The sequence below is a fragment of the Suillus paluster genome (assembly GCF_016628075.1).
Source record: "Suillus paluster strain FC165 chromosome Unknown EDB91scaffold_54, whole genome shotgun sequence".
Lineage (NCBI taxonomy): Eukaryota > Fungi > Basidiomycota > Agaricomycetes > Boletales > Suillaceae > Suillus > Suillus paluster.
In genome coordinates this window covers 65,492-78,340 of record NW_024537614.1, presented here as the reverse complement: position 1 = coordinate 78,340, position 12,849 = coordinate 65,492, and the positions used below count along the sequence as shown (strand labels likewise).

Here is a 12,849-nt window from a genome sequence, read left to right as displayed (position 1 = left end):
GTTCTACCGCTAGTTTGAACCGGCGGACGTGCATTCTTGCGCAAAAGCTGACTGCAGATGCGGTAGGCGATTATTTCAATCTCTCGAACTTCCAAGACAGAACTTACTAACTTCAAGGTGGACGTTGCGTTCCTTGGTCGGCCTTTCCAAGTCTGCGTTCTCGGCTTTTCTCCTGCCAAGCGCTTGAAGTTGCGGGCAGTACACTTCTACGGCATACGTTACCTGTAACTGGTCGGAGCTTGGAACCTGACATGGGCTATACTCTTAAAGTCTGTTCCTTTTGGCGGAAGTCGGGATGAAGAGCAGGTGCTGGATACCTATAAGAGCAACTATGATGGGGTGAGTACTCGCTATTGAGTGCTTGGTATTAGCATATACTTCCTCCCGTAAACGTCATATAATGCTCTTTCTTGATGTCATTTTTCTTCTATGCCTTCATATAGCACATGGAGCATCCATCATCTCGCGATCTACTTCCTATCCACTCAACGCTCGTTCGAATATCCTAGGTCCTAAAACCAACCTAATAATTTCTAATAAAGTCATATCTCCAGACGGTTTCGCGCGCTCGTGAGTTTGTGTTTGTTGTAATCTTTGCACCATAATCATTGTTATAGTGCAACGCTCGCTGGAGGAACATTTCCAGGTCCAATTATCGCAGCCAGAAAGGTATTTTTTTGCCTAGTTGATCGAGCCTTCAGGAACTGACTGCAGTCAAAGGGAGAGAATTTCGCGATAAACGTCGTGAATAGACTCACTGATGATGAAATGCTCAAAAGCACCAGTGTGGTGGGTATACATAATTTAGCGCTCATGAGCCAATTTATCCCACTCCGTTTAGCACTGGCATGGAATCAATCAGAACGGGACTAATTATGCAGACGGAGTCTCGTTCGTTACTCAATGTCCCATTGCACAAAATCACTCCTTTCTGCACATCTTCGATGCTGGGCAACAGACCGGAACCTATTGGTATCATAGCCACTACGCGACACAACAGTGGTTCGTTCATCGGAAGTGTTTTTAAATTTGCAATAAATGACCAAAACCCGTTTAGCGATGGCCTTCGTGGGCCTCTGATTATCTATGATCCTAAAGATCCTCTATCCTATTTATATGATGTTGACGATGGTAAGGTGATCAATACCATGATCATGAATTCGGTCACTCACAAGCATCCACAGAGACCACCGTAATCACCCTCGCAGACTGGTACATTTCAGAACTATTTGCGACTTAAATCTGCCCGACTAATTTATCACAGGTACCACGTAGTTGCCCCTGTTTTGAGCCATATCATTGGTGCCATCAATGGCGATGCGACACTCATCAACGGTCTCGGCCGATATCAAGGGGGACCCAACAGCGACCTTGCGGTGGTCAACGTCGAGTACGGGAAACGATACCGCCTACGCATGATAGCAATGTCTTGCCATTCCAACTTTATATTCTCTATCGATAACCACAACATGACGATCATCGAAGCGGACGGTGAGCTGACGGAACCCCTTCTCGTGGACTCGCTCCAGATACTCGCTGGACAGCGATACTCTTTTGTGCTCAATGCGAATAAGCCAGTCGACAACTATTGGATACGCGCATTCCCAAACACTCCAGGCTCAAGCTTCGTCGGCGGCCAGAACTCTGCTATCTTGCGATACAAGGGTGCACCCGTTGCAGAGCCAACTACGAACCAGACAACAAGTGCCATGCCGCTAATCGAGACCAACTTGCACGCCCTCATCAATCCCGGAGCACCCGGGATTCCAGAGTACGGAAAGGCAGATATCAACTTGATGATGGTGATCGGCAACACAGGTGGAATATATTCCATCAACAACGTAGCGTACAGACCTCCCACGGTGCCCGTGCTGCTCCAGATCCTTAGCGGCGCGCAAGATGCAACCGAACTCCTTCCGAATGGAAGTGTTTATGTTTTAGAAGCCAACAAGGTCGTCGAACTGACGGTGTTGACTAGTACCATCGGTGGTCCTGTAAGTTTCACGCACAATTGCCGCGTTACATGCATCTCATGGTATCCCCCTAGCATCCGATTCACATTCACGGTGTAAGTACTTCTGGATGCGACTTTGCGCCTCATTATTCACTGTGATGATAGCATAGCTTCGATGTCGTTCAGAGCGCCGGAAATAGCTCTTTCAATTACGTCAATCCCGTCCGCAGGGATGTAGTATCTGGAGGGCTCCGAAACCAACAGATGGTGATTAGATTTGTCACAGATAATTCCGGTCCATGGTTCCTCCACTGGTGAGCACCACGACGTTTATGGATCCAGAACTAGCACTGATTTCATCGTTCACCTAGTCACATTGACTGGCATCTTGACGCGTGCGTTTTGCGAGTTCTCTGAAACTCTGCAGTAATCTGACTATATTGCCAGTGGGTTCGCTGTAGTTATGGCCGAGAGTCCCTCGGAGATTCGGAAGCATCTGGGTTACATACCTCGTAACTACTTTCGATGTCCAGCTTATGTTCTGATTGAACTGATGGTATACACAGATGCATGGGACAATCTTTGCCCGATATTCGACTCATTGACCCCAGCCCAAATTGGAGCGCAGAATTCGTATGAGGAAGCCCAGAATATCACCACACTGCTATTTCCCCCCACATAGTGTTTACGGTTGTATAAATCGAAGAGATAGCGCTACCGGAACTCTTATAATGGAGGCCATTTGTACTACACTAAAGCATCTGTAATAAAGTAGCCTATCATCAATTATCCCATACACCATCCTTCTGTGTAATCCATACGAGTTATCCGGACCATGTCCAATGTTGTGCACACGTGAGTTCTGCATGGCACTTTGCATTGTGCGAAACCATCCCTCGAAATGTTCTACCTGGCAATTCCAGGCACCTTACCCCTGCTTCAGCGATGACACACTATGTGTCACTGGCAGTGCCCACTGTCGTTGTGCATCGCATCTGAGAAATACCCTACAGAGGTCGGACCACAGGAACACTGATGCATTCGGAAAGCCTTCCTTCTGTTGACAGTCTCGGATGAGGGCTGTGACCTGTCGCTTCACAGAGTTGGCTCGTCAGGGACTCGGGTTCAAAATTTGGAAAATGGATTGAATAACAACTCAACCTTCAAGTGGGGGAAAACAGATGCAGATACATACTCTGACCACGGACAATAGCATAGTGTCAATGACACGGACGGACGGACGAACGTAGCTCTCTATGGTATTCCCCGAACATGAGTATACCTAAAATCAGGTATTCAAGACGACTCCTGTGACGAGGCGGCCAAGCAGCGCAGAAGCTTTGAGAGATCTGAGATGCACGCTGACTTTCTCCGAGTCGTTTGTGCACGTGCTAAGTTCGTCGACGCAAGGGAGCGTGGAAAAAATGATGCGAACGACAGTCTTATCATCTACTACGTGAGAGACACTGATCAGTTCAATGTCCGTAGGGGGGTGTGTTAAAATGATTCGACTGTAGGATCGATATCGATATTCACGTTGTCGAATAATAGGTGCAGCGTATGCAAGTGGGAAATCGACGGAGCGCTGCGAATAATCCGGGGAATGTGATAGTAGCTTGGCGGCGATGTGGGTCTTCCAATCTCAGAGAGCGCATGTGTGGTCAACTGGACATGGCTTCAAAAAAAGAAAAAAAGGTCGTTATCAAGGCAGATAAGGCGATGAAATCTGAGCGACAGGGTTCGGAGCTGTGTGAAACACAAGAGATGTGTAACAAGTATCAAAGAACTGTCTGAGGGCTCCTGGAATATCGGCGTATAGGTCAATGTCCTCAAGGGTCTGGTGTGCCTTGCACTGGGACAGTGCACAAAAGAGCCGCTCATCTTCTTTCGAAAACCATGCATCGACACCAATCTTGAACTTTTCAGCGAGGGAAATTCTGAATGTTGCATGAGTGTCGTGATGTATGCGGGCGTGTCTACATATAAAGAAAGGGAAAAGTGCGAAATTGAAATTATCGAGATCCAATCGGGAAAGGACTGTGTTGAGTCTGTTCCCCCTATTGGTCGCGAGAAGGGTACGGAGGTTGGAGAGGTGCGCCCATACTGCCTAGTCGAGTGCTGGACGAGACAGTGACAAGCCGCTCGTGAAAACGTACACTATCAGACAGCAGGAATCGATCACCTGATGCAAGGTCCATAGGATTTGGTCTCTAAAGCAGCACAACGTGTCGCAATACGTTTTAAACCTCCATTAATGGCCGATAACGATGGCGCGGCGTATGGGACAGGAAGAGGCCTCAGATTAACGACCGCAGCCTCGGAAAGACGCATGTCTCGATGGGGAGGACCGACAGAAGGTACGAATGGACGTCGAATGTTATACGCAATGAGGGAACACGGGCAGCGTGACGCAAAAATTGACGAGTCTCATGCTCAGATAATGGTTCGACGCGTTCTGACCAGGTGTACTGTTTAGATCGGTGAGCCAAGACATGAAAAGAGCGCGACTCGTCCGCACTCACTGTTGCACCCCTACGAGATATCATTGAATGTAGCCTGGACTACTGACGGTACCAGGAATTGATTCACATGCACAAATATGTCCAGGAGGATTTCGGGAACAAGTAGAGTGCGATGCATCAGTTGGATGTCGAGTAGTGCACAAAACAGAGATAAACAATCGTAACAGCACTCACGCCCCGAGACATCTTCTTGGCTGTCCCGTGGTGACAGTTCTGGTGTGAATGAGGCGATTCAACTTGATTGTCGCCTCAGTCAAAACAATCAACTCACATTATTTGAAGGAAACCAAACTCGTTCCTTCTCCTCCGTAGTCAGTGTCTCTTTCACAATCAATTCTGCGTAGTTCTCGTCTGTGATCGATGAGAGGTATCCGCTCATCCCACAGCTGGAGCTCCAGTAATGTTGAGTCCGATGAGAGAAGATACGTCCTACTGTCACAAGGGTGTCCAGGAACGACATCTCCCGGCCCATGTTGTGTTGCAGGGGTGAATGTAAGACGCGTACTACTGGTGAGGGACTTCCGCTCAGGACGGATTACCCTGGAGTCCATCCAGCCGAAAAGGATCGAACATTGACTAGCCCTGTGAGGGACAGAAAACTGGCAGCGCACACCAAAGGCCTCATCTCTATGCTCGGGGTACTTACAGACGAAAAGTTTGCTCCCAGTGACACTGACAAGTCTACTAGTTTGCATGAAAGGTAACCGAACATTGTAAGGTATGGCTGGTGGCAGTGAGACCTCTATTTTCTCCATTTCTCGAGTGGCAGTAAAATGCAAACATGTTTGTGACGGCAAGTAGACTACAACGCAACAGAGACTCGCGCAATACAGTACAAGAGCCCGTGATAAAAGAGAAATCAAATCCATTTGAAACGCATGTAAGCCAAGACTCGTAACCTTAGGTCTGCACTCTTCGTCGACGATCGTGATCGGTTCCTTTGCCACTCGATCAAGGCAGGTTACCGTCACATTGATCAACGGCCACAAACTACGCGCTGGTGCATATAAAGAGGACCTACCACGCCAGTGAGTCATGTGGTTAAACCCAGGACGCAAGCTACTGATACTCACACACCATTCATCCCAAGGGCAGCCTTGGCATTGTGTGCTATGCACGCAAAAGAAATTGCAGTCATCAAGACTGTCAGCGTCACTGGCAGATATTGATGCTGTCAAAGCAGCAACAACCGCGAGGACAAAGGTGAAATGCATTGTTTGCGAGGATGTAATATAGGATCAAATAAATCTGAAGGGGACAGCAGGAAGACACCTTGGTTTTGCGTGCTGAATGTTGTTCTCCCATATGGCGATGTAGGAAGAACTTATATATCCACCTGGAATCCTGATGATATCCGAAATGCCAGCAGATTGCCACCTAAGATCTACCTTGGGAAGCAAGGTCAATGTAAGCTCGCAACTTGTTTGATCTCCTGCTTACATTGTGTTGCATATTAAACTGCAGTGCTACTTTTTCAAAACTCGGCCTCACTACGATACGCGCTCCGTATCGTACCATTCACTACAAAACTGGAAATCACCGGCTGAATTGGTGAATTGTCCGATTCACCTGGTAAACCGGTGGTGAGGCCTTGAAACTTTGGGTACCAATGCAACTACTCAACTTTTCCCTTGAAAGAAGTTTGGGCCATGCTATTGAGATGCTAAGCTATCTACCAGTCAACATCCACCATTTTTTTGTGTTGTGAACGGTGAGCAAGAGATTAAACCCGTCATAACCCACGAATGCCCGGGTACATCCAGTAGCACCAGCACTTGAGTGCGACAAATCTGTGACACTACGATTGTCATGGCACGCGCTGGCACGCGTCACTGCTCCCACCGTGGCACCTGTTGACGGCGGTCATCGACTTTGCCGCATTTGACGGTTCTTTGTGACTTTTTTCAATGCATCACAGTTAGCACCTGTGAATCTGCGACTCCCACATAAGCTCTGTAATAAGTAGTGACAGACAGACCAGGCCCTCTGCATCTCGAAGTAGTGTTGGTTCAATAATTGATCGATATCTAGCTGTGGGGACTTGTAGACTTTGCCCTAACCGTGCGAAAATGGCATTGTGTGGTAAGCATGCATGGGTCTCCACGTCCATCCCAGTTTAAAAGTCGCCTCGGGCCTACCACACGTAGCTGGTGCATTTTCGCAAAATGTCGATGCGTGCAATGTCCAGACCAGAGCAAGACTAGCGCCGTTTTGCCGTCTGATCTACACCTGAGCGTGAAATTCGAATTACTTCAGTGTGGTGAGTTTTTTGAACACTCCCACCTGAGACATGTTCGGATAAACCTGTCATTATTTTTAATTGTTTTGATTCCGCCATCCGGGGGTGCACTTTTGGTCAACTTTGGTTCACCAAGTCTTGAAGGAGAATTCATTCTCGGTATAAATGTCGCAGAGGAGGATCATCCTTTCCGCGCATTCTGCGACGAGGCGATTCAGCATACAGGTGAGCACTAATGCACTTACCCTGCGTCAGAGAAACTCGTCAGTTGCGTAGTTGAGAGAACCGTCCTCGTTTCTATAGTAGAAGCTCAGGCTACCTTGGAGGTTGACTGGAGTTATTTGTGTCCTCATTCAGAGTAGGATTAAGAACACATCCTGAACGGTCAAGATGGATCATGACAGCTCAGGATGTTCGCTTGAAATTTGCAAAATCTAAGCTCCGTTTGAGTAGCTGTACAGATAGTAGAATAGGGACGCTCAAAGTTGGGCGCACACGTCGCACACCGCACACCGCACACGCACACGACCCCCTCGCACCTGCACCCCTACCCAAAACGGTAACCTTAGATAATCGTCGGACTTTAGACTAAATTTTGCGGCGCGCAGCGCCGAACAATACTCTACAGTACTTGTCGTGAATTGTCTATAGCTAAAGCAGCGTTCCTAAACCTTGCCCGAACCAGTTCCAAACCTCGTCATCCCTAAACCCCAGTGAAAAACGGTCCTAGCCATATCTATGGCAAACGACGGAAATATTAGCTTTATGCTAAGAATATTGTGATAACTACGCAAATCGATAAATGTAAACTTACGTCAACAACGCTAGATCACTGTGCTGAGTAAATGTGTTCGATCTGCTCATGTTCTGACATTTTGCATACTCAATCATACACTAATCAATTGATCACACAAATTGCGCAATGATTCAATTACGATCACATATACTGAACATTTTTTGTACACAAGTACTTGATTATTTTATGTAATCAATTCAAAGTTGTATTTCAAGTGATCACGTGATATATGATATATGAAAAAGCACAACATCGTATATACTGAACAATACACTGTGTGGAAAGGGTTTAGAAGGTTTTAAAAGGACTGGTCAAGTACTGAGGTTGAGGCAGGGTTGTGGATGTTGGACCTAGTGGTTGGCTGATGAGCTTGACTTGGAAAGACCCGAAATGTTATCTAAGTTGCTGGTTTGGGGACAAAGTCTAGGCCAAACATGGCAAGGGTTACAATGGCCTGTAAGGTTTAGGGATAACGAGGTTTGGAACTGGTTTGGGCAAGGTTTAGGAATGCTGCTTTAGCTATAGACAATTCACGACAAGTACTGTAGAGTATTGTTCAGCGCTGCGCGCTGCAAAATTTAGTCTAAAGTCCGATGATTATCTAAGGTTACTGTTTTGGGTAGGGGTGCATGTGTGAGGGGGTCGTGTGCGTGTGCGGTGTGCGATGTGTGCACCCAACTTTGAGCGTCCCTAATATTACAAGTCTTATGGTAGGGTTAGGGTTAATTGACCTTGTAAGTTTCACCAAGTATTTGCAAAGTTTGAATTTGTGGTCTACACAAAAGAATGCCGCTGAGAAAAATGATGCCTTGCAGATATCTGTGCAGCACACAGTGCCTGACCACCCAAGCTATGTGCAAGGTGTATCTATGAGCAAGAAAAATGTGGGAATGGAGTACCACTGTGTGAGGAACTTTGAGTGTATGCAGATGAAGTACCAGTGTGTGAGGCATGTTCCTAGATGAAAAAAAATGAGCATGAACCCCACAAGATGTGTACTATGCCATACCATGTGTGCCAGGCACATCCCTTGGAACAACATCAGCAAAACACTTATTTGAAGTCCCCATATAGGCAGCATTGCACAGCATTGCACAGCACTACACAGTGCTACACAGTGCTGTCCATATGGGGACATCCCTGCACATCCAATTAGGGTTTTGCTGATGAAGAGTGGGAGCCTCGCTGTCAGTTTGTACGATGGACAGAAGGTGGATTGCATGATTGACTTTGGGATCAGATGCCAGCAGGTTCATGTAGCCTGAGGATGACTTCAATGGCTCACCATTGGCTTTGGGATCAGACAAGACCAGATAAGATGGGTTATCATGAATGAAGGTGACCTGGTCAAGACGACCTGCAGCAGCTGCTATCATTGCAGTCATAGTACTGTGTGGATACTGCAGGACACTTGAAAATACCAGAAAGGGCTGGAGAATTGAGTACTTACCAGCGGTACATGTTCCATCATATTGGTGTTTGCTCTACAAGCATCTACATCCATTGTATCTTTAGTAGCACCTGGGTAGCTACAAGAGGAGGGTGTTTGGTGCTTTGAGAGCATCAAGGTGTTGCTGGCAAAGTGGTGTATGTTGGCTGGTGGTGCGGAGCTCACCGTTTCACTTGATGGGCATGCTCTCTCCAACAGAGAGATTCAAGCTCCGCTTTAAATCGTGTAGATGCGCAGTGCGCATATGATTATCGATAAGATCTGTGAGTACCATGCCCCCTCATCAGTCCCTTCACAATCAGCTACTGTAAGGCTAGTTGTGAGTTTGAAGGGGAAATGTAACAAGACGAAGTAGATAAGTGACAAGTGCAACAGGGAACAAGATGAGTAGAGAAAACGTATAAGACTGAGGACTTTCTGTGTTAGTTTTCAGTCGAGCTTGGAGCGGGGAATCAGCATCTGGGATTCTGCCTCCACTTCGCTATAGGTATGAGTGTACGTGGGCAGTATATATATGTTTTCAAATGGTTAACTAAACCAGAACAAGTGTAGGTATCATGTGGTGAGGTGAAAATACTCAGTGAAGGACGGGAATCCTGAGGTATATGCACAAGGTAAGATTGTAAAAGGAATTGAAAATGGAAGCTTGTATCCGCGTAACTCAGATGTGAAGAGTAACAGAGCCATGTTGTCTTTGCTTTGAAGTGTGATGAGTGTGTAGAGGATATGCAATCCTTACATCCCCTCTCTACTTCAAATATCGACCGTCCTCGGTTGATCTTCTAACAAAATAAACTAAAAAAAATTGTATTGTAGTTGATCAAGGAGAGTCTAGAAAGAAAGAAAGAAAAAAATGCATCTAATCTTTGTCTGCAATGGTACCTGCAATGTCATTGATATTCAGGTATTTGGTGACATCGCGAGAGGTCGAGGAGCAATGATGGTAAGGAATGAGATGAAAAGGGTGAATTTGAGTTTGGAGACAGAACTGTCAATGTAGGCGAGATGGTGAGCGATGAAACGAAGTGGGGCAAGGCCGCAAGCTTGAACTTGGATGTGAAGCTGATGATTTTGGAGGAATAAGTGGTGGAAAATAATCATTGCGAACCCATCCTTTCTGATTCTTATCCCATGCAAGAGCTGACTTGTTGCACATGCTCAGATAAAGTGGAGGAGTAATGGCAGTGGTAGCGAGAGTGATGGGTGACAAAATGGCAGCTTGGCACTTGTGGCAGTGTTCTGTGGCTTCTTTGTGGAGATCTGGACTACTTGCGAGGAGGTCGGCGATGGTAACATTGGGAATAGTGGCATTGAGTGTGTTCTGGTGGATACATGATGCTGTGTCTTGAATGGCTGCTTTGGACTCATAGGTGAAGGAAGGGGGATCTGCTATGGGGGCTTGGGTAGGGGGTAATAGAGTAGACACTGGTGAGGAGACGTGCTTCTCGGCAGGAACTTCTTCTGCACTTCATATGACTTTTGCTTTTGACCTGGTTAATACTTCTCCTCCCTTGATGGTAACTACGATGGCGTGCTTCTCAGTGACAGGAGTACATTGCAGAAGGTAAGATTCAGAAAGGCGGAGGAAGGGATTTTGGTGGATGGCTGGGAGGTGGATTCTCAATGGGAGTTGTCTATAAGAATAGGGTTGCATCCAGTTGTGGGCATCGAAGGTGTGGGAATAGCGTATCTAGTGTTAAGGTTGTGTTTAAGGGGAGGTTACTCAAAGGGCTTCAGCTTCAGCTTGTGCGCTGTGCCCCTTACCCGAGTACGTGCCCTTAATTTCTGGGGGGCAGAAGGGAAGTCCGACGGAAGTCTGGGAAGTCTGGAGGTCAGATGTCGGGGGAGTTCGGCGGAACTCCAGAAGACTATGAGGGAATGGAGTAAGGCTACTGCTGGACAAGTCTGGAGTAGAAACAGAGCAGAGGTGAGACTACCCTAAGGTAGAGCCAGAGATTTAGTCCTAAGGTTTAACCCTAAAACTCGGAGGTAGACAAGAGATGAGACTCAAGTCCGGAGATGCAGGAATGAGCACAACTAAGATGATATTTGAACTGAGGAGTTCCGGAGTATTACAGGAGTTTATATACTGTAGGTATCATGTAAGTAAATCAGTCAGCAAAGTAAGGGCTGTGTACGAAGCATGTGGAAAGTCTATTAGTAAGTGTACACGGATCAAAGCAGTGAGGTCGGAAATGAAACAAGGATGGACGGATCAGTAAGCATAGCGGAAAGGACATAACCGGTAGCCGGAGCAATAACTATTCTAAAAGGAGATAGGGGTGAGTATGGAGATGAAGGTGAAGCGCTGGGCAAAATAACAGGACAGAGGACCGGACTTTAGTGGTGGGGTTCTGGAATTCTGGATCCAGAGGTACGGGATATGACATCTAGCATCAATAGCTTGCTTTAACATCTCATTCCATGAACATTGTATATGAGATTGGTCGGGATATGCAAAGAAATGTCCATCCTGGATAATTTGTCCAGCTCGTAGGTACTGTCCCATGATCAAACAAGTGCGCATGACATGAGAGCTGCCACAGAAAAAGCATGTCAGGTTCAATTGATGAGCAGAGGAAGGAGGAAGGGGAGGGAGATATGATAATGGGGCCTGAGCTGGGGTGGTACTGATGAGGTGACACAATTTTGGGGGTGCCCATGCTTGAGCTATGGCTGGGGCTAGGCAGACGAGATGCATGTAACATTCTGTGTAGGCCACATCTTCAATATTGAGGTCATGCATCTTCTGAGCAAGATCTTCAACTTCGTCCAAGGTAGACTTAGCAGGAGCTGATGGTGGAGGAGTGAAAGCAACTCGTTTAGTCTGTACTTCCTGTCGTACGTCCCTTCTTTTGTCTTCTTCACCTGAGTCTTCTAGTGGTGTGGTGAGTTTCGCTCGGCTAGTTCGAGGCACATTCCTGGACTCTCATATAGCCCAAATCCTAGTTGCAATAGGCTCATTGAGATCTGCATCAAAGGCGTCATCTGAAAACACAAAGTGTCCTGCTTTGACAACCTTTTTGAAGTCCATGGCTTCTGTCCTCAAGTAGTTTGTATCTGTAAGTTCCAGATGCCTGTCGATAGCACATTGAGTGGCAGTGGGCAATTCTTGCCAGAAATACCGGACTCATTCTCGTGTGGATATTTTTCCGTTAGTAACAAGCCAATGTGCTACAGGACAAAATTGCCTGTAATATTGCTGCAGCTCTGTCTCTGTTGAAATATCGTTATCAGCATTGCTAATGATGACATGTTCAAGATTGCAAATGGTATAACATTGACCCTTGGCTGTGCCTGAATATTGATCTAAAATACTAGCTTTGAACATGGTTTAGTCCCTGCTCTCATATCTGGTTAATGTTACCCAGAAACACTTCGTCATAATGTCTGTATATTGAACTATAGTCCTGCACTTCTGTTTATCCGTAAGTGCACAGGAAGCAGCTAAGTATTTGAAGAGTTCAAAAAACTCGAGAAGCTTGGACATTTCACCATCAAACAAGGGTGCTTTGCTTGATCTGGGGCTGGGCATCGCCAATATTCCCTCGTTTGCATTTGACATGAATGGCACAACTGTCAATGAAGTAGGATTTGAGTGTGATATGTGATGGGCAGAGGAAGAGGCTGAGATGGTGCAGAAGACAGAATTGGGGCTTGCGAGGCAGGTGCTGTGACTGAAGAATTCAAGGGAGTGATTTGAATGGTAGGAAGAGTGGAAGGATTTGTGGTTCTATTGGAGGTTTGGGACTGACCGGGGTGAGAGCAAAAGGTTCTAGGAATGATATGGGGGCATTGTAGATATCTGTTGCAGGGGCATCTTCGTCGTCAATAGAGGTTGATGCATCTTCTTTCATGCTTCTTCAGCAGTAGGTAAATTTCGATGGG

At 46.6% G+C, this 12,849-nt stretch overlaps 2 protein-coding genes across 2 annotated transcripts; one reads left to right on the top strand and one right to left on the bottom strand.

Annotated features, from left to right (window-relative positions):
- Positions 1 to 400: 400 nt before the first annotated feature.
- Positions 401 to 2,636, top strand: EDB91DRAFT_1057606 (laccase; the record flags this gene model as incomplete). The annotated part of the gene is made up of 12 exons (XM_041314090.1): positions 401 to 570; positions 618 to 669; positions 721 to 789; positions 842 to 1,002; positions 1,058 to 1,131; positions 1,185 to 1,212; positions 1,265 to 1,994; positions 2,048 to 2,068; positions 2,120 to 2,268; positions 2,326 to 2,349; positions 2,402 to 2,466; positions 2,521 to 2,636. 12 exons carry the CDS (start codon positions 401 to 403, stop codon positions 2,634 to 2,636), a joined length of 1,659 nt encoding a protein of 552 aa, XP_041174225.1.
- A 1,978-nt stretch (positions 2,637 to 4,614) lies between these two features.
- Positions 4,615 to 5,718, bottom strand: EDB91DRAFT_645713 (uncharacterized protein). Its single transcript, XM_041327977.1, has 3 exons — positions 5,550 to 5,718; positions 4,748 to 5,493; positions 4,615 to 4,689 (listed from the first exon to the last, which is right to left on the bottom strand). The coding sequence occupies exons 1-2, from the start codon at positions 5,612 to 5,614 to the stop codon at positions 4,749 to 4,751; spliced, it is 810 nt and encodes a 269-aa protein (XP_041174224.1). The 5' UTR covers positions 5,615 to 5,718; the 3' UTR covers positions 4,615 to 4,689; position 4,748.
- Between the last annotated feature and the right edge of the window lie 7,131 nt (positions 5,719 to 12,849).